Source organism: Cotesia typhae, unplaced genomic scaffold (genome assembly GCF_013202065.1).
Source record: "Cotesia typhae breed Kobodo isofemale line unplaced genomic scaffold, CoteBio_Ctyphae contig_20, whole genome shotgun sequence".
NCBI classification, from domain to species: domain Eukaryota; kingdom Metazoa; phylum Arthropoda; class Insecta; order Hymenoptera; family Braconidae; genus Cotesia; species Cotesia typhae.
This window is the reverse complement of record NW_027423725.1, coordinates 607,154-635,009: the sequence shown is the minus strand read 5'-3', so window position 1 is coordinate 635,009 and position 27,856 is coordinate 607,154. Positions and strand designations below refer to the sequence as shown.

Here is a 27,856-nt window from a genome sequence, read left to right as displayed (position 1 = left end):
TTTATGGAGAAATTTTTAATTATTCAGTGACGCTACTGTCTTTGTATATTAATTAGTTATATTTTATTTATATAAATATATAAATATATATATATATATATATATATATATATATATATATATATATATATATATATATATATATATATATATATATATATATATATATATTAAATTTATTATCGATATTAATTATGCCAATTGTTAACTAAAAAAATTATTTTTAATATTTATTATTAATAATATTAATAATAATTTTTTTAGTCAAATTTATGTACATAATTGAAGTTAGGTTTATAATTAATTATATTAATGTCACTATTAAATTAAACTGTAGCAATAATTTTTTTAAAAATAATTGTTAAGAGATATCGAATATCTTCCTTGTAGTGCCAAAATTATTATTTAAAATTGTGCCTTCCTAATTTATTAATTTTTTATTAAAATTTTTATTATTTTACATAATTATTGAATACAGAGCTGTAGATTTTGTCTGAATTTTTTTGATAAAATACTCAGGTGCAATTTAAATACTCAAAATTTTATTTATTTGCATTATAAAATTTTTTGCATGAAAAAAAAAAATATTAATTTAATCGGAAAAATTAAACCAAAATCTAAAGTTCTAAAAATTTTCGACTGAACTTCCAATTTAATAATTTTTCATTCGATATTTCTTAACAATCCGCTGGATAAAAATAGTCAAGGGCACAAAAACAAACTCCATAACGCTACATAAAAATTCACGGTATAACTTCTCAAAAAAAAAAAAAAAAAAAAATATTAATGTAAAGAGACTAAAAATATTAATTAAACTCACTAGGGTTGTGCAAAGAAATTCCGAATTGTTTAACCTTAGAAAAAAATTAAAAAAAAAAAACTAGGGTAATATTAATGTTAATTTAAGTGTCACGGCACTATTTAAAGTCTATTAATAACATCAAAATTTTGTAACAATAGCCAGGTGTTATTAATAATAAAAGTGCTCAAATAGACAAAAATTATTTTTCCATTAGTCAATTTAACAAATTAATCCATTATATTTTATTAATTTTTAATTATATTGTTAGTTAAAAATTTTTATCTATTTATTTTTATTTGGTTGAAGTTTAAGTTTGCTATTAATGTCAAAAAAAATTTTTTTTTTTTTCCGGCCAGTTAAATTCTCATTTCGGAGTGTCTTGAGACAAGAATTGTCGATGGAGTAGAAAAAAATAATAATTAATTACCGATTAATCGCTAAAATTAATTATATTAATTTCATCGATTTTCTGGCGGGAAAATTTAAATTCAAAATTGAGGCAAATATTTTTTTAACAAAGTGCCAATTGTAGTGAAGACTAACGACCATATATATAAAAATATGTAAAAATATATAGATATATATTATATATAAATATTTAAAAAAAAAAAAAAAATATTAATTACACAAAATTAAATTCTTTTTCTGTATTTGAAAAAATTATTTTTTCACAAGTAGATAAATTTTGGAGATACAGAAAATTTAAGTTCTTAAAATTACAGAACGTCCTTTTTGGCATAAATAATGATAAAGAAAAATAATAATTGATAATTAAAATATTTCGTCCTCTGATAATAAAATGTATCCTGTCCACAGTCATTTATTATGATAATTATTTATAAAAAAAGGCATTTAAATCATGACAATTTTAAAAATAATTGTATAAAATAAAAAACAATTTAGATTTATCCAGATTTTCATGACATAAAGTCTAATTATAATTAATAATCAATAATTATTAACAAATAGCTGAATAATGTAAATACGCGGCCTTAAATGTAAAAAATTTTAATAATAATAATAATAAATATACATTATAAGGAAAGATTTAATAAATTATTATATTTTATGACTGTGATTAATTTTTTTTTTTGATTATCGGGATTCACAAGCTCAATATTTTATTTTCACGTTGTTTAAGTTAACAGTACGCGTCACTATTTAAAATAATTATTAAAAATTATTATTTTTCCTTGTTTTCATTATTTATCACTTTTTTTTTGATAAAATTAGTGACTTAAAAAATTAAAAAATTTTTAAAATGATACATACGATTAAAAAAGACTTGAAATTGCCTTATTTCTTTAATTAATTAATTATTATTAATAATTTATTATTTAATTATTACTGTAAAACATTTAACATTGTTAACTTGCCCTTTTGTTTATTATTTAAGTGCGTGTTACTATTAAAAGCATACTTTATATCAAATTAAATAGAATAAATTAAGGAAAATGTTTTGTATAATTAATTATAAAAAGAAAAAAAAATTCGAAAAAATAATTAAATATCTAGGATCATTAATTAATAATTAATTTTAAAAAAAATTAACAATTATTGATCCTAAATTGTAAAATAATTTATAAAAGTATGTTAGGATGCTTTGTTAATTACTTTTTCTGCATTTGTCTAAGTCGATTGTATTTTTTCCACGCCGCACGATTTTATTGTGATGATATTGAAGAGTGGGGGGCGTAAGTTTACGTTAAATCCCGGAGATGGCGCCACTAGGTAGTTTAAAAAATTTTAATTGGCAGTATTGGAGTCCAGCGCTATCTCTTGGAGAGAATCTGAAACATAAATTTTTCAGATTTTACCATACTGCAGAAATAAATTAAGTAAAATCTCTAATTATTGACAGCGGTCTAAATATTGACACCTTAAATTATTTTTAAATATATTTAATCATCTGTAATAAAAATAACTATCATATAAATTTTTATTAAATTCTAATTAATTAAAAAATTGAAAAAAATTACTGTCGGTTGAAAATATTAAATATTAATTATTAAAAAAAAATAAAGTTAGGACCAGTTCATCAAACCAGCTTACGAGCGTCTATTTTCTTAACAACTTTGGTTAGAAAAGGATTTTTTTTAAATGCCGAGTTTAAATTAATTTCTTCATCTAATTATATGATCTTTTTTTTTTTTTTTTTTTTTTTTAATTAACAATATATGAAAAATTTATAAAATTGGATAATCGAAGTTAATTGTATGCTTTATAATATTTAAATAATGGGTGTCAATAACTAGTTGATAATTTTTAAGTTGAATCTCATATTGACAGCGCTATCACGCCTTTTTTTTTTTTTTTTTTTTTTTTTTACTTAAACCTAAAAAATTGACTGTAAGAGTTTGAACTCTTCTGATTAAATAAATTAATTTTTATATTTTTAAAAATAATTAATCATTTATGGAAATTATTATTAATAAACTTTAATAATAACTTTCGATAAATAAGAATAAGCAGATGATTCGACGCATGCGCAGTATAGGTGTCAATAATTGGGGCTAAGGCATGTCAATAATTAGATCAATCAGTTTTTTAACCTGTCAATAATTGGTGTATCCGGATACTCTATTTAATTATTTAAAATTAATTAGTTAATATCAATGATTATCATTTTAAAAAAAGAAATTGATTAGTAAAAACATTACTTGAGACATTACCACAAATAAAATTCAACGACATTGATTTTTAATTGCTTAAAAAAATCAAATCATAACTTTGTCTCTTATAGTGTTAATAATTGGGGCTTTTACTTTATAATATTTAAAGTACTTTCGATTTAGACGAATTTTTAAGTTTTAAAAAATTTATAAAGCATTCTAATGTAAAAAAAAAAAAAAAATAATAAATGTATATATATTTATTAAAATATATGTATATTTAAAAACGACTCTTAAATGATGACGACTGCATTGCTCCCCTGACAAAGGCTCGTATTTTCATTATATTAGTTAATATTGCAATTATTAATTATTATTATGATTATTATTATTATTATCAATTATATTATATATCAAAGAATGACAAAATAACAAAATAAAAAAAAATTATATAAATTTAAAAATGTAATAAAAAAATAAAAGGGTTTTTTTTTTTTTTTTTTTTTTAAAGTAAAATATATAAAGAGAAAAGGCTTAATTATTTTAAAATTTTTTTAACAACGAATTATGAACGAATAAATTTATTGTTAGTACTTATTCGTTTATTTAAATTTTTAATAAATCTGGAAGTTAATTTTATAAATTTTGATAAGTTTGTTATTGATTTAAATGTCTGTTATTTTAAATAAATAAATAAACTTGCCAGATTGTTTTAATATACAATTTTAACCAGAAAATCACAAGCCAATAATTAAAAATAAATTTATTTAAAAATAAAAAGAGAAATATTTAGTGACCGAATAATTAATTAACGGAGGAAATATTAATGTAACGTTTTAATTAATTGATGGTAAAAATAGAAAATAAATTTTTAAACGTACAGAGATCTGTGTAAATTATTTGTTCATATATTTACATATATATATATATATATATATATATATATATATATATATATATATATATATATATATATATATATATATATATATGGATATAAATTTATATATATTTAAGTATGTATGTAAATTTATACAAATTCATGTTTATATATGGACGAGTAATTAAAATAAAAAATGAAATAAATAAATGAATTAGCTAACGAACGTTTTACAAAATAAATAAAAATATCGATGTATATATTTTAAGTTTGTATTATAATTATAATTCTCTCAACTTAATTTTTATGAAATGGAGAATATCATTAAAATGATGAACAAAAAAAATTTGTTGTTTTATTTATTTTATGTAAAAAATTTTTTTCCGAAAAATCTATTTTTAATTTTTAATCTTTTATTAAAAAATTAAATATTAATTAAGAAAATTTGTAAAAATATTGATTAATTAAATTATTAATAATAAAAAATTTTATTAATTATATTGTTAAAAATATAAGCTCATCCCGAATTTACACTCATCGAGACCTTTCATTTGAATACCCACACGATTTTTTATATATATTATATATATTCCACAAATATGAGCAATATCATATATATATAAAATATATGAAAAAAATCGTGTGGGTATTCAAATGAAAGCTCTTGATGAGCGTAACATCAGGATGAGCTTATATCTTAAAAAATGTCAATAATAAATAAATTACATTGTAATTTGTATACTAATTATATTTTTAACTATTTATTAAATCAATTTTTTATAAAATTAATAATTTAAATAAATCGAACCGCCGATTAAAAAAAAAAATTATCAAATTAGAATAATTAATTTTTTATTGAAAAAAAAAAAAAAATTTCAAATTTTTGATAGTAAAAATTTTCTTACCATTTTATCAATGTTTATTTTCCGAGGTAGAATTTTTATTTTCAGTGTCAGTGTAATCTTGCTTCCAAATAAACTCTGGCTGGTACCCGGAGATGAAACAGGACTTTTCACAAGTGTAAACAAGCAGCACTCCCCAGTCAATACTGTTTTCATTACTGCAGTTCAATTTATTCAACAACTGCGGCATTATTTGAAACTCGAACGTCCTCCGGCTTTTACAATTTTCACAGGATGGAATTTTCTGCGGTTTGTTTTCTTTTGACACTAACAATGGCTCTCCTCCCCGCTGATACCTACAAAAAAAATAATTAAATTAAATTTTTAATTTTTTTTTCTAAAATTTTTGTAATTTTAAATTTATTTCTCTAAAATTTATTTAATTTTAAATTTAAATTTATTTAATTTTAATTTAAATAAATAATTAAATTTCCTGCCTAAGAATTTGAGCAGGCCGTCGCTTGATCCTCTCTTTAAACGCCGTAAAAGCTTCATCGTCATCCTCCTTAGCAGCTTCCTCCAACTGCTTGTCCTCAACATCTTGAAGACACCCAGCTTTTTTTTCCACCATCATTTTTTTCAGCTTCTCCATTTCTTCTTTTTCTTTTTTCCCATCATCTTCATCATCATCATTACTATCACAATCTTCATCAGCAGGTTCATCCTCGCTCTCTATTTCATACTCGGGGAATAAAAAACCCTTGTAAATTTCTTCTTCTTCTTCTTCGTCTTTTTTTGGACCCTTACTCTTATTTTTAGCTTCTATTCTTTCCTTCAAGCCTAAATCTGCTAATTTAGCGCAAAGTTTGTCGTGTCCAGCCTTCCAGTCAACGATTTGATGTCTGCGGCAGCAGTAATTTGCTTGCTGGCACTTTTTACAGTGACTTGGAGCTTTTATGTTGCAAACTCTGCATACTTTGGTCCAATAAGATACATCTAAAAAAAAAAAAAATTATTGAGTAAGTATTTTTTTTATTTATTATTTTATTGAAAAAAAATATTGTTTATTTTTAATAATTTTTTTAATAAAAAAATTATTTTTCATTAAAAAAAAAAATTAAATAATAAACTATTTTATAATTATTATTTTGAAGTTTAAAAATATTTAAACATTTTAAGGAATTTTCTAAAAACTAGCAACTTTGAACGTGAAACCCATTTAATCCCTTAAATTTGATGAAAATGAAGTTAACCGACATTTTAAAATTTTTAGAAATTTTTTATTGAAAAAATTTCAATTAAACAATTTAAAAAAAAATTTCACATGTAAAAATAAACATATTAAAATAAAATTACATTAAATTTAATTGTCACTTGAAAATTTTTTAATTTTTTTCAACAAATAAATTTTTTCTAAAAAATTGCATTTTTAGTTTTTTAAAATTTCTAAATGTCAATTTTTTTTTTGTCATAATTTATTTGTTAAAAAAATTCTAAAAATTATCAACTTTCTGCTAAATTAATTTTAATTAAAATAAAACATTGGCATTCTACGAAAATAAATTTAGCAGATATTTGATAATTTTTTCTAACAAATAAATTATGGCAAAAAAAAATTTATAAAAAAAATTGACATTTAGAAATTTAAAAAAACTCCAAATGCAATTTTTTAAAACTAAAGTTTTGGAGCAAATTTATTTGTTAAAAAAAAACTAAAAAATTGTCAAGTGACAGCTAACGTAAATATCATTGACATACTTGATTTTTCAGGTGGATCATCTTCATCAGGATCAAGAGGCTCCAGCGGATAAAATTGATTAGCATGCGCCACCTGAGATCTGAAGACTCTCAGATTGTGATTGGAGTTCGGCCTGCAGCACGCGCCTTTCCTGCAGATGAAAACAAACAGGCTCCGGTGAAATGCTTGAGGATTCTGCTCATCCGATGCGTAAATTTGGCACAGGAATATGCAGGGTTCCTTGCAGTGCCCGCATGCAACGTCCGCGGCATTTGGAATGTTTTTCAGATCTAGCCACGCGGGTTTTCCTCCGATTTTCATCACCGGTAAGTAGCAACTTTTCAAGAGCCATGGCTCGCTTTCTTCTGCGAATCCTAGAGTTACACTCATTTTTTTTTTTCTAATAATTATTATTGTGTTTGTGTTTATATTTTTATATTGTTATGTTTACTTTGCACTTTAAATTTTAGGTTGGAAGTCCTTTTCAAAACACGTGGAGCAGCTTTTTTATTTTTACACAAGATGGCGGTGGGTGTTTGAAATTGCCGCGGGTTTTAATGAGCGGGAAATTTAAAAATAATGTGAGCGGGAAATTAAAAAAATTTAAAAATAATGTAAATTATAAATGAAATTTTTCAATATCTTAATTGTTGTTTTTTTCTTATAGATAATTTTATCTTGATAATTTAATAAAAAACGAAGTAATAATTTTAAAATTAAAATTAATTAAAATTTTGATTTATTAAAAATAGAAAAATTAATTTTTAATTTATTAGACGGTCATAAATTTTTTTTACTACCTATCTATTAATTTTCATCAAATTTTCCAGCATATTTCAGAATAAAAATTGAATTTTAATTCAAATTATTTGAAATCTTATGAATATTTAAATTAACGATTTTTTTATGAAATTAAAACTAAAATTTAAATATTGTTATAAAAAATTTTTTTTATTAATTATTACATTATTATTTTTTACAAATTTAAGTTTTACAGATCAGTTTTGAATAAATTGTAGATAAAGTAATAATATTCATCATAAAATTATTATAATTTTTATTTCTTCAGTAAAATAAAAATTCTTGGAAATATATTTGCAATTGAAGTCAAATTTTTATTTTATTAAAAAAAATCGTTTTATTAATGATTTATCTTCTTTCAAACCTCAAAAATTATTATTATCATTACAGTATTATTATATTCTCATTTCTTCAATTGCCGCTTCTATAAAATTTAATCCAACTAAATAATTTCTAATTTATCAGTTTATCTGATAAAAATTAGTCAGAATAAAAATTTTCCAAAGAAAACAAGAAGATTAAAAATTATTCTATATACAAAAATTATTTATGAAAGCTAGTATTTAAAATTCTTTTAAGAACTAAGAAATTAAATTTAACAGGATTAAAAATTAAGTACTTTTGTTAAATCCGAATTAAAATAAATTTTTACCTTGATAATAATCACTTCCTTCAGCAAAATATTAACAAGAAGGATCGTCGAGTAGATTGTTCCTCAAATGACTATCAAGTTTCGGAATTTGATCAAGAATAGCATTTTGTTCCCTAATAGTAGCATCATCACTTCACACAATATTTTTATGAAGACTACTACTTACCCTGGAGGTATTAGAACCTTGAAAAAGTTGTTTCTTATTTAATTTCGTCACTTCCGTAATTACTTTCCTAGCTATCCATCTCGCAAATTAGGTCAAGTGGCATTTTTGTACATTCAAAACAGTCTGGTTCAAAATTTGCCATAGGATCGTGATTACTATCAGGATCATCGGAAGTTGGTGAGAAAAACTTCGTGAACCAATTGGTGACTTTTTCCACAATCAACGCGGGTGGGGTATTCGGCAATTTTACGCTATTGTCATCGCTTTCTTTTGCGTTCTTATTCATTCTATTATTTCGACAAAAACGATTCTTTTTGGATTCTTCTTGATAAGTATTTCGACGATTGTTCCTAGCTCTAGAAGTTGAAGGACCAGGAATGTCAGGGTTAAAATTTAATTGAGAAGAGTCAAGCTTTCTACGTTTACCAGCAGGTTCAGATTTTTTGTTGCGACCACTGGAATCTTTATTTTTACGAGTAGAGGATTGCATTTTAGGATTAGAGTCTTCACTGTTACTATCTTCTTTAGAATCAACGGTCATGTCATCTTCTTTATTTTTAGAAGTCAATTTTTTTGATTTATGGTTATCTTCTTTATTTATTTCTTCATTTTGGAAATTATCATTTCTTTCTTTATTTTGTAAATTATCATTTCTTTCTTCATTTGGCGAATTATTATTTATTTCTTCAAATTGAAAATGATCAATTATTTCTTCCCTTACAACATTATTAAATATATCTTCACTTTGAGAATTTTCATCTCTTTCTTCTCGAAGAAAATTGTCATCTATTTCTTCATTTACAGGACCTTCAATTTTTTCTTCACTTTGAGGATTTTCATTTATTTCTTCACTTAGAAAATTATCATCTATTTCTCCACTTGGAAAATTATCAATTATTTCTTCCCTTAAAACATTATTAAATTTATCTTCACTTTGAGAATTTTCATCTCTTTCTTCTCGATGAAAATTGTCATTTATTTCTTCATTTACAGAGCCTTCAATTTTTTCTTCACCTTGAGGATTTTCATTTATTTCTTCACTTAGAAAATTATCATCTATTTCTAAAATTATAAAATTATCATCTATTTCTCCACTTGGAAAATTATCAATTATTTCTTTCCTTAAAACATTATTAAATATATCTTCACTTTGAGAATTTTCATCTCTTTCTTCTCGAAGAAAATTGTCATTTATTTCTTCATTTACAGAACCTGCAATTTTTTCTTCACCTTGAGGATTTTCATTTATTTCTTCACCTTGAGGATTTTCATTTATTTCTTCACCTTGAGGATTTTCATTTATTTCTTCACTTAGAAAATTATCATTTATTTCTTCACTTAAAAGATTATCATCTATTTCTAAAATTATAAAATTATCATCTATTTCTCCACTTGGAAAATTATCAATTATTTCTTCCCTTAAAACATTATTAAATATATCTTCACTTTGAGAATTTTCATCTCTTTCTTCTCGATTAAAATTGTCATTTATTTCTTCACTTAGAAAATTATCATTTATTTCTTCACTTAAAAGATTATCATTTATTTCTATAATAAAAAAATTACCTATGTCTTCACAATTAAAATTATCAAATATTTCTTCCCTTACAACATTATTAAATATATCTTCACTTTGAGAATTTTCATCTCTTTCTTCTCTGTAAAAATCGATATTTATTTCTTCATTTTGAGAATTTTGATCTCTTTCTTCACGAGGTTCAGTATTTTCTTTCCATTTGAAAATACCTTTTTTATTCTCTGGATTTCCTCGATTAATTGCAATAATCACTGCCAATAAAATAATACCGAAGTATAAAAAATTACACATTGCCATTTGTATAAATTAAAAATTGTGAAAATATTTTTTAACAAAGAAAGTTATTAATATTAGAAGACACGTGGCATGTACTTTGGATTTCTATGGACAAATGCGAGACATGACCATCAACTATTTTCGACAATAATCTTCTATGACTCATCTTCAAACTATTAAATTTGAAAAAGCTATTATTTATTTTAACTCAAAGAAAAATTTCCAGGAATTTTTCCGATGTCAACATGGGAATTTTTTCTTTATTAATATGATAAATATATCCATATGACATAGGAAAAATTCATTTATGACATGAAAAAAATTTTTTTTTTCAATTGAAAAAAAATAGAAATCGAAAAAACACCATTCTGAAATTTTCAGGATATTTTTAGAAAATGTCAAAGTTTTATATGAAAGAAAGAAAAAAGAAATTAAAAATGTTTATCATTGAGAAATTCGGAGTTTTTTTGGAAAATTTAAAAAATAACGATGAAGATAGCTTTGAATAATTTTTTTCTATTTTTTTCCAAAAAGAACATTTAATAAAAAAAATTTTGACAAAAAGAAACGTCCCGATAAGTCAATTTTTGAAAAAGTTATGGCAATTTAAGCCACACCGTCCATAATCTGGTGGATTTTTAATTTTTTTGAAATGTAAAGCAAAATTTGAAAAAAAAATTTCCTCGAATTTTTTTATCACAAATCGACTGTATATCACTGTTTTACTTTTAAATTATCTGAAATTGCTCGAATGAGAAAATTGTTATGTAAATTTGTAATTATTAAATTAAGTTACATAAATTTTAATGATAAATTAATTTTTTCTATGTCACATGGATATTTCTATCATGTTAATAAAGAAAAAATTCCCATGTTAACATTGAAAAAGTAGGAAAAATCCCTGTTCTTTTTGCCGCGTAATTTAAAAAAAAAAAAAACATTTTTTTTTCTTATTGATAATTAAAATAAGTAATTTTTTCATAAATAGTTAAAAAGAATCTAAAATTTTCGAAAGATAATAAAATAATTTATCGAAGATTTTTTATCACAGAATAAAATCGCACTGCTATAATATTTACCATCGAATATTCTCATAAAGTGAAGTATTAAAGTTAATAATCTCTCCATCCCCCACATTCCAAAATACTACTCGTCCATTCTCTAGTCTTCCGTAAATAATAACAGACGCATTTTTTTGCTTCCAAAATTCAATTTTTTTAATTTTTAAATGTCTTAATGGCGTTGGTAACTGTAATTCCGTCATATATTCGTGATTAAAATAAAGAGAAATTATTCCTTTACTAATCGCCATAGCGGTGAAACCTCCTAAAAATCCAAATAATTAATAATCAAAAAATATTATATTGTTTAAAAAAAAAAAAAAAAAAAAAAAAAAAAACTGACCCCATGCAGCTACACAAGTATACTTTTTTATCACCGACTCGGTTCGAATTAGTGGAAATAATTCCGGCTTTTTTCCGATAATTGGCGTTTGAACCCACTTCCTGTACCCGAAGTAAATTTTCCTCCATCTTTCGTGATTAGCTAAACTTCCATCTGTCTCAGAAAAATGAAGCAACCGAATTGATGCTGCTATCTGCCTGTGCCATGGGATTATTTTGTGCTGATATGACAATTTTTCCCACAATTTTTCCGAGTGAATCCTCGAAGTTATCAATGAATCGAAGAATTTATTCGCAAAGCGTAATTCGAGTAATTTATTTCGATCTTTCATGTAAGAAATTATTACTTTCCAAACATGCTCTGGAATACATACTTGAGACATAATTTCTTCAATATCACATTCCTTCTTTAGCTTGACAGTAGATGTTGCATCGGGATCATGAGACCTTTTCATTGTTTAAGCACTGACACAACTTGCGCGTGTTGATTCTTGGATTAATAGCTTCAAACTGAAACAATTTCACTGTTAGTCATTTTATAAAAAAAGTTATTATAGATACGTGAAAACTATTGTAGTAAATTCTAGATTGACATTTTTAGCTTTGATGAATTTATTTATTCATTCAAATGTCACGTACTAAATTGCTAGAATTTTTTTACTTATTCTAGAATAGGTAAAAAATATTTTAATTTTATTTCATTATATAAAAATGATAAAAATTTTTTCTTAAATTTAATTTATTAAATTTTAATAAATATTTTTTAACATTCAATAAATATTTATTTGGGAAGAAAATACATTTATTAATAGTTAATAAATATTTTGTTGAGTGAATTTATTTCGCTTGCAAAAGTCATATGATAAGAAGACATTTTCGTATTTCCCAAATTAAAATTAGAAAAATTTTTAATTTTAATAAAAAGTGACCGTAAAAAAAAATTTTTTAAGAGATTAAAAATTTTACTTCCGGTCTCAATCAAAATTTAAAAGCTAACATTGATAACTATTTCAATGTAAAGCCTCTGGAACTCAAAAAATTTTAATTTTTGTAAATCCAACCCTTAGACACTGACTTAATTGCAAAACCTCACGGAAAATCTTTTTTTTTTCGATAAAAAAATCTCAATAATGGAAATTCTGACTACTTTCGATACAGAAAATTCTAAGTAAGAACATGAGAAAAAATGTCGATACCTAGTTTCACATCAACCCCCTGGAACTTAAAAATTTTGATTGACACCATCATTAGAATTTTTAATCTCTTAAAATAGATAAATTTTTTTTTATATTTTTAAACTAATAAATATTTTCGAGTAATTAATGCTGCAATTTAATATTCAGGGATTAATAATCGGCCAATATTGTAATCTGTCGCAACAAAAATGTAAGGTTTGTCATCAATAGTATCAATATGAATATTTCTTATCGCATGATCCTCAATTTGCAGTTCTATATAATTAATCCTGATTATTTTTTTGTTATTGACGTATTTAAATCTCTGGATACCCAGCTTTCCTAAAACAAAAAGTCAAAAATATTAATAAATTAATAATTAATAATTAATGGTGTTAAATTTTTGATATTATGGCGAATATATTGGTCATATAAAAAATGTTTGAAATTAAAGTTGCTCATAATTTAATTTTATAAGAAAAAAAAAAAATATCTCTTATAATTTTCTCTTGGGATCAATCAAAAAATTGTAATTTTAAAATTAAGATTTTGATAATTAGCAAAAATTTAATTTATTTCTTGTGAATCCTAATTTTGAAATTTCAGCGAAAATATTGGTTGTTTAAAAAAACATCAGAAACATTTTTTTTTTTTAATTCAGTTTCTTACAACTTTTGTTTGAAAAAAATTTTTTTTAAATCAATATTTTCGCCGTAATTTTAATATTTGAACCATTTATTTCGAAAAAGCTAATATTTTGATCTTAATGATAAAAGAAGTGTTTAAAATTTGAAAATTAAATGTAAAAAAAATTTTTTTATTACTACTATGCCAAAAAAATTAATTTTTTTATCAAAAATTTAATAATTTTTAATAATAATAAATTTAATAATAGTTAAAATTTTTATCAAAAAATTTTGACAAAAAGATCAAAACATAAATCTTTAATATAATAATAAAAAAAATTTTTTTTGCCATTCTTTTTTGTAAAGATATGCAGAAAAAGATTCAAGTAAATTTTTTTCAGTGTATGAAATTAAATGAATGAACTTCTTACCATTTTCAAAACCCAAAAGTATAACATCAATAAACATTTTTATACTTGTAATGTTACTGTCATACGCCCATATTGAGGTTTTATTCCGATTTTTTATATTCGGTTCTTTAATAAGATAAACAAACAATGATGAACCTACCAAAAAAAGTCATATTATTACATCATCCATTTAAAAAAAATTAATTTACAATACTTGAATAAAATTCTATTAAAATACAATTACCATGACTGAACAATAAAAATTTATTCAATGCAACATGGCATGTGATTGGTGTATTTTCATCAACATTTAACAAAAAAAACTTCTTTGCATTAAAAAAACTGAAATAAAAATTTTCATTATCTTCTGGATTATCAAATTGGATTTGCAACTGAATTAGTTCGACTATTCTATCTTTTCTTCGTACTATCGACACCTGTAATATACAACTTTAATTAATAATCAAACAATAAAATAAAAACCACTTTTTATAAGTATTTTTCATTAAATTACAATTTTGTCATGTGCAGAAATTTCAATTATTTCAAATCCGAAAAAAGACAATTTTCTCGGGAAATTTATTATGAATGTATCTTGAGCGATTACTTCATCAAGAGCACCTTCTAAGTCAACGATAAATTTTACTGCTGTCATTTCTAGATTGTCGGTAATTATAAATAAGGAGCTTTTGTTCATCCTGAAATTAATGTTGTATTGAGTTTTAATAAAATATTTTTAAATAATTTGCATTTGTAATTTTTTCAAAAAATTTTATTAAAATTTACGAGAAGATATGATGACTATTATCAAAAGCATCAGCACCCAAGATTTGTCTACTTTCGAAATTCCAGCAAATTAATTGACTGTTATCAGTAGTAATTCCAATAATTAATTTCTGGTCAGGATTAATATTCCAAAATGTTAGATCTTTTACAAAGTCGGTGTCTTCGTTGTTAAATTGTATTGGTCCACCACTATAATTTTCAGCTTTCAAAAAGATTCCTGCTGTATTTGTTGAATAAATCAAATTACTACCTGCAACATTAAATCATCAATAAATAAATTTGTCCATTAAATTATTTATAATTTTACTTCAAATGCATAGAAGTGATGAAAAAAATTTTTTTTCAAATTTGAAATTAAATTTGATTAAAATTTTTTTGAATTCGAAATTTATGATAATTTTTTTATTTAATTTAAAAAATTTTTTTCATCATTGTGGGACAAAACGGTCCACCTAAAAAATTAGGTAAAAATTTATTTTTTTCATTTTCCGCCAAGTTATGACCTCAGTAATGTTTTTATGATTTTTTGAGCCGACATGTGATATGTGGGGTAAAATGGACCACTCAAAAAAAAATTTTTTTTTTTTTTTCAATTGTGAGAAATTTAAAGAATTGATTTTTTTGAGCCTTTTCAGATCAATTGTATTTATCTCGGGTAAAATGAATAAGGAAAAAATTTAATTAAAAATTTTTCAAGACAACTCTGTCAAGTTTTTTTTTTTTTTTTTTCATTTTTGAATTTTTAGTAGCGCTTAGAAATCAAAACATTAATTTTTAATTAAAAATTTAGTTACTGTAAAAATTATTTAAAATAAAAAAATTAAAAATTTCAAAACAATAAAATACTTTACCCCTCTTTTTAATCTACGTACTTACCCCAAGTTGCAGATGATAATATCTCTATATTAGTAAATGAAATTTCATGAGATTTGCTGACATTATTCATAGTACGAAAGTCAGTGTACTTAATCCAATTTTTATAGAAGCTAAATACTTTCTTCCAATCATTCTGGTCATTATTTTCAAGCTCACAAACACTTTTTCCTATTTTAAGTATTGCTATTGATGGTATTGCATGATAAATATGCTCGAGCCACTGTTGTAAGTTATACTTATCAATGCATAGTTCTTGCCATACCCGATTTTGACTGCATTTTTCATCAATAACTGGATTAATTAGATCATTATCGGCGCATTTTCTCAAAAAAACGACGCGTTTTTTCATATGACCAATAAAATTTTTCCAAACACGATTTTCATTGCGAAATTTTATAGACATGGTGAGCAGATGTAACGATGATTGCACTAGAACAAACTGAATTATAATGTTAGACTTTAGTAATGATTTCAATAATGTCGTAAAGACATTTTTAATAATAGTATTGTAGATAATTAAAGTCTTCTTGATGCTGACATTAAATATCGAAGTTGTCAGAATAATTGTTGGCATTTTTTTTATAGGCATTCTTTACTCCAGGAGGGTACTTGGATCTCCTTAATTTTTATTTTTTTTTTAAATTAAAAAAAAAATTTTTTTTTTTTTTTTAAATAGAAATTCAAGCGCCAATTTATGAAAATATAAACTTTTATCTATTTAAAATTCAAAATATTTATTCGAAAAAAAAAAAAATAAATAAAACAATTAAAACAATCTTCGAAAAAATCTCTAAAAAGTTATTTAAATAAAAAAATCTAAAGATTGTGATTTTGAAACGGTCTCCGTAAAATTACTGGCGCATTAACAACCGAATTTAGAAAATTATTGTTAACATTATTATTAATATTGATATTGTTATTATTATGTTCATTATTATGAATATTATTATTATTAATTCTTCGATTTTGTTGGTGACTCCGTTGAACTTCAAGCGCCAGTAATTTTTGTCTTTTTTCTTCCATCAGACTTTCGCGGTGCTTGTGGATGTAATCATTGACGTTTGGCAAGCCCATTATCACACATGCTGATAATCCCGATCGATACATATTCATATCTGTCGCTTCATACCTAAAAAATTAATAAATTAATTAACATTGTATTCATTTAATAAATTATTGTAATAATTAAACAATTGCCATTCGTTGGTAGCTTCATCGTAACATTCAACGTGGAAAGTTGTGCTGACTCCATTGTAGCCTCCGATGGCGAAGATCATATCGTCTATGACCTCAATAGCGAAGTTACTTCGTGGGTTGTACATGTCTGGTATGTGGGTCCAGGTATTTGTTGCTGGAGTGTATTTTTCGCCGCTGCACATTCGTGAAATACCGTTGAATCCACCTTAGAATTAAATGAATTAATTAAAATATTTAAAATAATTAAAAAAAATATTTAAAATAATTAAAAAAAAAAAAACGTTCCTGAAAATTTCAGTTCAAAATTTAAATTTTGAAAGGTCGCTCATAATTTTTTTTTTTTTTTTTATTTATTAGTGCATTATTTTAGAATTTTTGAGCGACCTTTTAATATTCGAATTAAAATTCCATGCATTTCTTTTTTTTTTTTTTTTAAATAAAATTATGACGTAACGAGAAAAAAAAATTTTTTTTTAAAATTCGATTTTTGAAATTTAAAAAAATTTGGAGCGACCTCTTGAAATTTTTTTTTGAGCTGTTTTTTGGAAACGGCTTTTAAAACATCAAAAATTAACATTTTTTCAGTCAAGACTCAAAAAAAAAAAAATTGTCGGTTTTTTTGCGCCACCCTAATATAGATTATTGAATATTATGTAGTAAACAATGTTTAAATTTATTTTTTAATTACCTATGACGTAAATGCAACCATGATAAGCAATACAAGATAATCCACTCCTCCAAGACTTCATTGGAGCAATCATGGTCCATTGATTAGTATCTGGGTCATAATATTCTGCAGAATTAATACACTCTTCCCCGTTGAACCCGCCGGTAATCCAAATTTTATCTAAACGTCATTAATACGTCAATGAAAATTTTATAAACTTTGAATTTTAATTAATTAAAAAGTAAAAAATGTTAAATAATAATTTTTCCTCAATTTTAAACAATTACTGAAGTAATTTATAACAATTAACCATTTTATAAGATTATATTACTATTTAATGCAGTAGCGCTAGCATCTGATCGCCGAACATTCATAGGAGCGATGAATGACCACTGATTATCTTTATAATTGTATCGTTCTGCTGTTTTGAATCTTTCAAGACCATCATACCCCCCTATGGCATAAATAATGTCATTTAGCACAGCGACACTGGCGTAGCATCTGCAAAAATATCAAAAAATTAATAATATAATCTCTAATAGCTAAAAAAAAAAAAAAATTGAAATGTTACCTCCGTGAATTCATCGGCGCTATTTCTCGCCAAATTTTGGTCACTGCATTGAAGCACCTGCAGCTGTTGAGATACTCAACGCCGTTCAATCCTCCGACAATGTACATATTAAAACCAATAACTGCAGCTCCATGGTAAGCTCTTCCACCAGTTGGGTCATTCTCCAGCACCTGAAAAAAAAAAAAAAAAAAAATTAATTATAATTGCACATCTTGAAGTTAATTATTTAATTAAATATCCCGGAAAACTACTGATTTAAAATTTTTTTTATTAATTATTAGGCAATTTTATTTTAATTAAAAAAAACCAAATCAATTCTATTAAATTAATAAATATACATTTTGAATTATAAATTTTAAGAAAATTGGTTTTTTTAAAACATTTAATTTTTTTAGTAAAAAAAAAAAAAAATTTATACGCCCTTTTGGGATTTGGGTCGCGATATTTTAAATGAAATAAGTTAAAAAATAAATTTTTTTTATGAAAAAATAATTTGTAGAAAATAATAATAATTATATTACTGCTAAAATTTTTAATAAAATATCTAATCAACCGTTTTTAAAATTCGTTGAAGATTCTTATGTATTAATTATAAAAATAATTAGTTTATAAAAAAATAAAATTTAGAATATACTTTAACTAAATAAACTAAAATAATTAAACAAATAAATAAATAAATAATTCTTCGCTGAATATTAAAATTTTTTTAAATAAAAAAAATTAATGCAAATTCTTTATTGAACTCCACACGGAAAAAACAAGATGACACTGGATATCATTCCAGATTATACTCAGTGATATCTGAGATGAAAAAAATTTTTAGATAGTAGCTAGTATAATCAAGATTATACTGGGTGGTATCTGGATTATACTGAGTGATATCTGGATTATATTGGGTGATATCTAAATTATACTAGCTACTATCTGAAATTTTTTTTTTTACTCAGTAGAATCGGATGATATCCAGTATCATCTTGTTTTTTCCGTGCACCATACCGGGATCCATCTATCAGCACGAGTGTCATAAGTTTCCATCAAACTGGTGGCGCTGTTGCCCCTCCAGCCGCCAAGGGCAAACAGGATCTCATGTGGAATTCGCGGTCTCGCGATTTCTGGAGTGTCAAGCTCTCCATCCTTCTGAGTTATCATGTCAAGGTCATACAAGAACCTGAGAGTTTCGATGATGATGGGCCTGCATTCTTCAACCCCAGTGACATAGGGATGATCTTTGACTTTCTCCAAAAAGTACTGGGTGTCCAGTAGCCCCAGCCTAATTGTCCGCATCAAGTCCTTGATGTATCTCCGTCGATTCTGGGGATCATGGTCGATCCAGCGGATAACAAACTCCCAGACGCATTCCTCGTTCTTGACATTCAATTCGTCTGTCCCGATCAGCGGTTGGATTTCTTCAAATGTCAGCTGGATTATTTCCTTGCTTTTTACTGCAACCTGCATTTTTTATTTTATTAATTATAGTTAATGAATTAATTGATTAATTAATCTAATTAATTACCTCAATGAAATGTCTCATGACGAAAGTGTGCGCGTCAGACTCTAAAGGCTGGCAAAAATGTTCCCGAGCAAATCGCAGAACTCCAATGCAGTTTTCAGGGGTCAGGTTTTCCTTGAGATAGTTCTGGCAGAGATCCAGGATTCCAAATATGCACAAGTAATTCGCAGTAACCAGCAATTGGCAGACATTTTTGTGATTAACATCCAGATATCTGAGATAAGCGTACTCTAGAAGGTGATTCATCATGTCGCTTTGAACCCCTGGAACTAATACGTCCGTTTTTTCTTCGGTGTAGAGACTTGTGGTGAATAATGTCCTGGAATTGATTCAGGGAATATTAGAAATTATTTTGGTTAGAGAAAAAAATTAAAAATCAATTAATTAATCTAAGAAGATAAATTTTTGCGTTTTTTGCTTTTGTGGAACATTAGGAACAATATTCGCGCATGCGCAGTAGAAAATTCTAAGTAGAAACATTAAAAAGCTATTTAATCATTCTTTTAATGAAAATAATTCTGCTTTACGCTTCTGTGGAACAAAAGGAACATTAGGAACAATATTTGCGCATGCGCGGTAAAAATTCAGTTTTTGAAATTTATTACATCACGCGGGTTTTTTATTTTTAAAAATATGATGAAGTAAGTGATTAATTTAAATGAAAATTTTTTATTATAAATTACCTAAAATAAGTGCTGCATGCAGACAAAATAGCCCGATGAATTGGAAAAACTCCACCGTCTTCAAGCCGAATAATGGCGTCACAGAAGAGATTGTTCCGTCTGAGATCATAGAGCGATTGCATCGCCTGTGTGCTCATACATCTACCGCCATAGGTCGCTAGTAAACCAACCTCCATGTCTTCTTTGCCCTCGTCGCTGTTGAGATTCACCTTGGCCTCCATCTTCCTCAGCATTTATCCTAACCTTAAATTTCCGTCAATTCATCCCGCGACCACTATAATTTTTTCTTAACGCTTGTCAGCATATTATTATTGTTTAAATGAAGAAAAATTATTAGACTTTGTTAAATATTTTTTAACTTTAGTATTTATTTAAAAAATTCAATGGCTGACTGTTATTTTTAAAAAATTTATTGAGATATATTGCACTAATAATTTACATAATATTTTTTGACAGTCATTCATCGTTCACTTGTTTATTTTATTTATATTATAAATAACAAATATATAAACAAAATTTTTGTTAAATAATTTTATTTTTAAAGTTTTTATTTCTTCGGAATTTTTTATTTAAAAAATTTTGTTTATATAAAATCTTATAATTTTTCTTCATTATATTAATAAGATTTAAATATTTTATTTAAGGAGATCTCCTTAAATAACATAAACATTAGTTTACTTTTTAAACTCTCTGTAAGATGGCAGTGCGCACCGGATATGACACTACGTCACTTGCCGCTCAAATTTAAATTTAAAAATTTCGGCAATTTCCTCAAAAATGTTATATCAAAAATATTTTTACGTATGATTTTTTTATCGACATTTTTGACACTAGGAGGGTACTTGGATCTCCTTAATAAAAAAAAAATTAATATTTAAACCTGTAGAAAATTCGATTAAAAAAAAACAAACTACAATACTGTATAAAATTTGGATCTGTTTTACAAACATCTCACAAACTTATCCTTATAATTATTGTAATTTTCTTCATAATCATTTTTCCTCAAATAGTAATAATTATCATGACAAATATTGACGCCTGTGCATAAATTAAAATTTTTATCTAAAATAGTGTCAAACATTAAATAAAATTTAGCCAGCCGACAATTGTCACTATTACCTTTCTCCTCCATAACCTTCAAGTCTTCTTTCACAATATCTTCGTAATTAAACAACCTGAGTGTCCAGTGAACAACCGTAAAGGTAACAGCGTTTGTAGGGAAGGCTCTCAAAATGGTGGAATTCATTCCACGGAAGAGACACCTAACGCCATCTTCCCTCACAGATTTCTTCAGACAGTCAATAGAGCCTTTGTAGCGGCCATTTTGATCAGCTTGTATCCGAGATTTTATGACGTCGATTGGATAGGTGAACAACCAGGACCCAATTCCCGCAAATCCGCCCGCCATCAGCATGTGGAAGGTCGTTATTTCATTTTTGTTCGTGAAGTTGAAGTATATGTCGCGAGTTAGGAGCTCGTAGGTAGAAAAATAGATCCCCAAGCTCGGTACTTCCCGGAAAATAGTCACCCAGAACCCCGTGAACACTCCCCGGATCCCTTTTTGCCGGAAGATATCTATCATACAAGCCACGGGCCCGGAGTGAATTTTTTTTGGGGACTTCGATGAATTTTCTTGAAGTTGCAGACGCATTTTTGCTAATTCTAGCGGACATATTATTGGGGCCTGCGCAAGACCTGCCAGAGCGCCCGCGAAGAAATGCGAGGTTAGGTTGTTTGAGTCCTTTATAATGTACTTCTGCGCCTGCGCGTACACCCCGAAGACTATCGCGTTTAATGCCGCTACGCCGGCTAGTGGGGAAGACATTCCTCGGTAAAGTCCGTGAATCTGGAAATGTTTTGTTTAATTAAAATTTTAATTTTTTGAAAAGAAGAAAAATTTTTTTTAAGTTAATTTTAAAGTCGTCAATTATTTTTCTTTAAATAATTACAAAAAAAAATGCACTTGTAAACACGATAGTGTTATTGTTTTTTTTTTTTTATTGATTAATTAACGGATTAATTAATTTTTTTATTAATCAATTAACGGATTAATCAATTTTTTTATTAATTAATTTTTACCAAAATAAAATAAATCATTGAATAACAATTTAAAGTCCAAATATATATCTTGTAAAAAAATTCATGATTAAAAAAAAAAAAAATAGTACTTACAGATTCTTTGTGAATAATAGATTGAAAACAGTGCCATGTTCCTCGATAAATAGGATTTTTTGAGTTCTGAACTTGAAGATGCACTTTGATTGTATCCAACGGATATCCAACAATAAGGCCCGCACTCCCTAAATAAAATTTTTTGATATAAATATAAGTTATAAATTTTTAGATTAAATTTTTAATACCTCCGAGGCAACCTGCGATGAAATCTATCATCACTGATTATATTTTTAATTTTTTTAATTTTCACAATTTTAAAATTAAGTAATTTTGTGGAATAGAAAATCCGGTGGAAGCTTCGAGCACGATCCCGGCTAACTAACCACTGATTTGTAATTTATTATCATTTCTTATAAAGTTGTGATGATAATTACGAGAATAAGTGATACGGAGACTTTTTTTCCTTCTAAGGAGGGTCGAGGGGTCAATAGTGCAAGCAAAACATTTACAAGTTTATTTTAGAAATAAAAGGAGTACGTTTTTTATCGGTTTTCTGAGGATTGCAGGAAAAAAACATTTTTGTTTTTCTTTTGTGAAAATTTTTTATACTCTATTAGAAATAATAATTGGCCCGTGAATTTTGATTTAAATTAAAAATTCAAATTAAATTCATTTTTTTAAAAAGATATTATTGAAAAAAAATTTTTTTAAGATTTTGATTATTGACAAATAAAAGATTAATTAATTTAATTAGAAAAAAATTTGTTTTTATAATAATTTTCTTGGGGAATCCCAGGATTTATTTTCTGAAGAAAATATTACGATAGAGTCACTGTGAATCATGTTAAATGCACAGAAAAGAAAAAAGTTTTGAGTCAAGCGTAAATTTTCTTAAATCAAGAAAATCTTAAGGAAGAATAAAAATTTCTTGAATGAAGTTAAAATTTTTTGAACGAAGTTAAATTTTTTTAAGCCAAAAAAATGTATTTTTGCTCCAAAATTTTTGTGCACGTATGATTGATTTTAATAAATTAATTTTTCATTTAAAAAAATTACTATTGACTGAAAATAAATTTTTTTTAATCAATTTTCAAAATTTTTATTGAAATTTTCATTAAAATTTTCAAAATTTTTATTGAAATTTTTATCAAACTTTTAATTAAAATTTTCAAAATTTTTAATAAAAATTTTTATTAAAATTCTTATCAAAATTTGTATTAAAATTTCAAAATTTTTAGTAAAACTTTTATCAAAATTATTATTAAAATTTTCAAAATTATTATTAAAATTTTCAAAATTATTATTAAAATTTCCAAATTTTTATCAAAATTTTGTCTAAAAAAAAAAAAAAAAAAAAAATAATTTCTAATAAAATGCAATTTTTTCTTTAATTTAATGATTTAAAACCATCATAATTTCTTCCCCACTAAAGAATAGAATTTCCACCCACCGTTCTCCCACATCGATAAAAATAAATACAAACCCAAAGCGCAGACTCGCTTTCCGTCAGCTGACTATTGCATCAAAATCTAAAAATACGGATCATCTTGATAGAAATCATGAAATAATTGTCATAATACTGTAGTAACCTTCCAAGCTATGGACAAGTTGAACCTCGATTCAACTCCTGGTGAACTACTAAAGCCTCGACTCATCATCCAGGTACTGTACCACTAAATAAATAATCAATACAAAAACAAATAAAATAATTCCTAATTACTAAACCGTCAGGATGAATCGGACTGTCCATTGCTTACCCCAAGCTCCTCAGTGACCCAAGATGAGACCCCCAGCAGTGAGCAATCATCACTGTTCATAAACCAGCTGATAAACGACAACAAGGACATCGTGATCCAGTCAGGGGACGTTACTTCGGTACCAGCTGTGTTGAGCAGCTTGAATTCCGAAAGCGGGATCAAAGCTTTCATGAACAGCGTCGTCAACAGCAACAACAACAAAATGAACGATGGTGAGCTAATTGAATTTAATTGATGTCAATTCAATTGAACTTTTGATTGATTGGCGTCTTATTGTTGCTAGACAAGACTAATTCACTGTCCTCGTAAATTTCTTCTCAATTTGATGGTGTTTTTTATAAACAGAGTCCAGCTCCAGGGATCCAATGGTTGAATCCTCCAGTAACAGCACCTGCAGTGAGCAGAGTCTTAATAAGGAACCAGTTTGCACTCAATTGTTGACGCAGTTAAATACTGCGTACCAACATTTGGCGCCTGATGCTCAAGCTATTGTAAGTTAATTTTTTTTTTATAAAATTTATATAATAAAATGTACGCACCTTTTTGAGTTACTTAATAATCGCAAAATGGCGGTTTGTTCCAGTTCTGCAGCCAAGAAAATGGCGGCAAGCCCTCACTTGTTGGGGGAAACGCCATTCAGTTGGTAATGCCGAAGACACCCAAAGATTATGAATTCACACGCTGGAATTGGGTCAGAATTCGGCAAGTTTGTTTTTGGCTTATGATCTGCTTGTTGAGTGTTTCTACAACTTTTGTAATCCGGGGAATTGTTTTGATGCCTCGCAGGTAATTATTTTGGTGGGTTTAAATTTTTGAACCTAGAATTTTTAGAAAATTAATTTTTTTTTTATTTAAATATATTTTCTAATAATTAATTTAAAAAATCAAAAATTCTAATGAATTTTTTATTTTTTTATAAATTAAGACTACAATTTTTGATCCGATAATGATTTTTTTTAAATATACTTTAATAATTTCTTCAATTAATCGCTAAAAAATTTTTTGGATTTTTTTAATTTTATTGATTTAAACTGAAGATATTTTTGAGGTCAAATTCTGTCTAAAGGATAAAAGATACGGAAAAACTGATGAGAATATTTTTGATAGAGAATTCAATTTCCTACAAGAAAGGTTTCTTATAATTTTTTCATATCTTAAGTATTTAGCTCAGAATTTCAATATATAACTTTATAAACAAGTGGTATAATCAAATACTATTGAAGAAAACTTTAAATTAAAATTTTTGATAGAAAATTCAATTAAAAAAAAAAAAAAAAATTTTTTTTATGATTTTTTCATATTTAGAATATTTAACCAAAAATTTTAAGATTTCATAATTTCGTATTGAATTTTTACCAAAAGGAGCATTCCATGAATTCCAAAAATTTTTTTCTGTACTTTAATATATAATAAATAACCTTACAAAATTTCAAAATGATTCATTCATTTTTCCCAGTTAAAAAAATTCTCAGAAAACGGTAAAAATTAAGGCGTTACATGTATCGCCCCTGTTAATAAAAATAAAACTTCCAGATGTGATCCGACAACAGAATGGTGGCAAGGAAAACTTTTCTACGAAATTTTCCCAGCTTCGTTCCAAGATTCTTCAAAAATAGGCGACGGAATTGGCGACCTGCAGGGTATCAGCTCGCGAATCAACTACTTGAAATCTCTCGGGGTAAAAGCGGTTCGCCTGAATTCAATCTTTCCATCAGATCACTACCCGGAGCACTACTCGAGCATCGAGAGCTTGACTTCCATTGACGAGAACCTGGGCCACGCCGCAGACTTCGACGAGCTCCTGCAGAATCTCCATCGCAGCGGCATTAAACTAATTCTGGACGTTCCAGTGCGTTACATTCCAGTTCCTGAAACACTGAAGCAAAAGCGTGAGGCAGAAAATTCAACGGGTTCAAAAATAACTCCAAACTTCCAGCGCTACGTCGCTGGTCTGGACAACCAGGTCAACGTGATCCACCAGGTGACTGCGGCTCTGAAATTCTGGCGCTCGAAGAACATCGACGGGTTCTACCTCAAGGACCTGGAGCACCACGTTAACAACAACTCCAACATTGTTGACGTTCTGAGCCTCTGGAAAGACCTTATGGAGGGTGACAGGATCCTCATGTGCCACTGGAAGGTCCTGGAGGCTGTTAAGAGCGAGGATGTTAAAAAGGCTCTGATCCAAAGCATGAGTCTGGTGGATTTTATTCTCAACTTCGGCAACGGGACTCTGGAGCTCAAGAAGCAGGTCAATCAAGTCATCAGCAGCAGAATCTTCCAGGGACTCAATGATGAAGAGGTCCAAAGTCGGCCCTGGATCCACTGGTCCACTGGAGGCGTTGACAGGCGGCTTATTGATGGCTTGGCGATTAAAAATGCCAGTTGTGCGGCTCTTGTCTTTTCTATGATGCTTCCTGGGACTCCTAGTATTTTTTACGGCGATGAGGTAACTGAAAAAAATTATTATATTGAAATTAAAAGACTTCGGTTAATTTTTTGGATTTTTATAACAGAATTATTGTAAAAAAATTTAATTCAGAAATTTAAAAAATTAAAAGATGCTCTGGCTTGTGTTAGCCACTCCTACTTTGGACACTTTATTAATAAAAATAATTTTAGCCTATTGAAAATAAAATTTAAGAAATGAAAAAAATCAGGTTCCGACTGGATAAATAAATGGATAATAAATGAACAATTATCTGCTTGAAAAAAATTTTTATCCCAATTTTTCAATTAGTTATGCAATAGTTAACTAATAATTTTTTTCGCTCAAAAAAATAATTAGAAAAAAAAATATTTTCTCGACTCAAGTAAACCTTTTTTTCTTAGTACAAGTTTTCACAGATTTTTTTTTAAATTAACGAACCTTATTCTTAATTTTCTAGATTGGAATGGGTGACTGCGCTTGTGAAGATCATAAAGACCTGGAGCACTTGCATAATTTGTCCCCGATGCCTTGGCAAGTTGTTCTAAACAATAAATCCGAGGGATTCTCTACGAATCACGTGATTCCTTGGTTACCAGCTTCGAATATTTTCGCTGGAGATAGCAACATGGAGTTACTGAAGAGCATGATTAGATTAAGGGAGTCCACTGCACCGATTTATAGTGACACTGCAAAAAGACATGAACAGTTTGGAGTTAATTGTGAAATCAAGTAAGTTACATCTGCAATTATTAATTACATTAATTAATTTTCACGAATTAAAAATTATTTCAGGTACGCTCGCGATGAGCTGGTAATAATTGAGCGCTGGTATACTCGGCAAAACACTTACATATATCTTGGGAACTTCGGGAACACCACACATAAAAAAGACTTTTCTTCATTTTTCTACGAAGGTACTATTGTCGTAGGTCCTGTCAAGAAAATTAATCAAACTATTCACTTTAAAGAGTTTGAGATTGCGCCTGGAGAAGCTTTTGTTATAAAACTTGAGAAATAAATTTATTTTTGAAGCTATTATACTTTACCTTACTGAATTTATTTTCAGAGAAGAAAAGTGCTATTAATTTTATAAAAAAAAAAAATAATTATTTTAATTGTAAGATAGATTAATTTTTTTTAATAAATTATCTAAATTACACAAAATTGTTTTTATAAAAAAATAATTGCTAAAGTTTTAAGAAGAAATAATTTTTTGTAAAAAAATTATATAAATTACATCAAATTAATTTTTTTTTATAAAAAAATAATTACTAAAATTGTAAGAAGAAATAATTAAAAAAAAAATACTTAAATTACACTAAATTAATTTTTTTATAAAAAAA

The 27,856-nt window shown here is 26.3% G+C and overlaps 6 protein-coding genes across 8 annotated transcripts; 1 reads left to right on the top strand and 5 right to left on the bottom strand.

Moving 5' to 3' along the window:
- Window positions 1-1,794: 1,794 nt before the first annotated feature.
- Window positions 1,795-7,638, bottom strand: Zfrp8 (Zinc finger protein RP-8). Its single transcript, XM_074259568.1, has 4 exons — window positions 6,895-7,638; window positions 5,634-6,132; window positions 5,200-5,492; window positions 1,795-2,592 (listed from the first exon to the last, which is right to left on the bottom strand). The coding sequence occupies exons 1-3, from the start codon at window positions 7,262-7,264 to the stop codon at window positions 5,207-5,209; spliced, it is 1,155 nt and encodes a 384-aa protein (XP_074115669.1). The 5' UTR covers window positions 7,265-7,638; the 3' UTR covers window positions 1,795-2,592; window positions 5,200-5,206.
- Window positions 7,639-10,250: 2,612 nt separating this feature from the next.
- Window positions 10,251-13,043, bottom strand: LOC141538208 (uncharacterized). The gene is made up of 3 exons (XM_074259571.1): window positions 12,906-13,043; window positions 11,711-12,219; window positions 10,251-11,632 (listed from the first exon to the last, which is right to left on the bottom strand). The coding sequence occupies exons 2-3, from the start codon at window positions 12,162-12,164 to the stop codon at window positions 11,382-11,384; spliced, it is 705 nt and encodes a 234-aa protein (XP_074115672.1). The 5' UTR covers window positions 12,165-12,219; window positions 12,906-13,043; the 3' UTR covers window positions 10,251-11,381.
- Window positions 12,530-16,300, bottom strand: LOC141538204 (uncharacterized). Its single transcript, XM_074259565.1, has 6 exons — window positions 15,583-16,300; window positions 14,707-14,956; window positions 14,435-14,618; window positions 14,165-14,357; window positions 13,942-14,076; window positions 12,530-13,226 (listed from the first exon to the last, which is right to left on the bottom strand). The coding sequence occupies exons 1-6, from the start codon at window positions 16,169-16,171 to the stop codon at window positions 13,042-13,044; spliced, it is 1,536 nt and encodes a 511-aa protein (XP_074115666.1). The 5' UTR covers window positions 16,172-16,300; the 3' UTR covers window positions 12,530-13,041.
- On the bottom strand, window positions 16,274-21,469 carry Klhl10 (kelch-like protein 10). Of its 2 annotated transcripts, XM_074259564.1 has the most exons (9): window positions 21,330-21,469; window positions 20,211-20,453; window positions 19,531-19,846; window positions 19,014-19,466; window positions 18,018-18,187; window positions 17,778-17,947; window positions 17,468-17,626; window positions 16,780-16,984; window positions 16,274-16,711 (listed from the first exon to the last, which is right to left on the bottom strand). In XM_074259564.1, the coding sequence occupies exons 2-9, from the start codon at window positions 20,441-20,443 to the stop codon at window positions 16,399-16,401; spliced, it is 2,019 nt and encodes a 672-aa protein (XP_074115665.1). In that variant the 5' UTR covers window positions 20,444-20,453; window positions 21,330-21,469; the 3' UTR covers window positions 16,274-16,398. The 2 variants fall into 2 exon arrangements, with proteins under 2 accessions (XP_074115665.1, XP_074115664.1); XM_074259563.1 differs by lacking the exon at window positions 21,330-21,469 and having other exon boundaries at window positions 20,211-20,579.
- On the bottom strand, window positions 21,144-23,948 carry LOC141538207 (mitochondrial basic amino acids transporter). Of its 2 annotated transcripts, none has more exons than XM_074259570.1 (3): window positions 23,809-23,948; window positions 22,383-22,510; window positions 21,144-22,056 (listed from the first exon to the last, which is right to left on the bottom strand). In XM_074259570.1, the coding sequence occupies exon 3, from the start codon at window positions 22,033-22,035 to the stop codon at window positions 21,151-21,153; it is 885 nt and encodes a 294-aa protein (XP_074115671.1). In that variant the 5' UTR covers window positions 22,036-22,056; window positions 22,383-22,510; window positions 23,809-23,948; the 3' UTR covers window positions 21,144-21,150. The 2 variants fall into 2 exon arrangements, with proteins under 2 accessions (XP_074115671.1, XP_074115670.1); XM_074259569.1 differs by lacking the exon at window positions 23,809-23,948 and adding an exon at window positions 22,571-23,325.
- On the top strand, window positions 23,848-27,775 carry LOC141538202 (alpha-amylase 3). The gene is made up of 7 exons (XM_074259562.1): window positions 23,848-23,987; window positions 24,057-24,294; window positions 24,428-24,573; window positions 24,666-24,868; window positions 25,616-26,531; window positions 26,971-27,242; window positions 27,306-27,775. The coding sequence occupies exons 1-7, from the start codon at window positions 23,925-23,927 to the stop codon at window positions 27,529-27,531; spliced, it is 2,064 nt and encodes a 687-aa protein (XP_074115663.1). The 5' UTR covers window positions 23,848-23,924; the 3' UTR covers window positions 27,532-27,775.
- The last annotated feature ends 81 nt before the right edge of the window (window positions 27,776-27,856 follow it).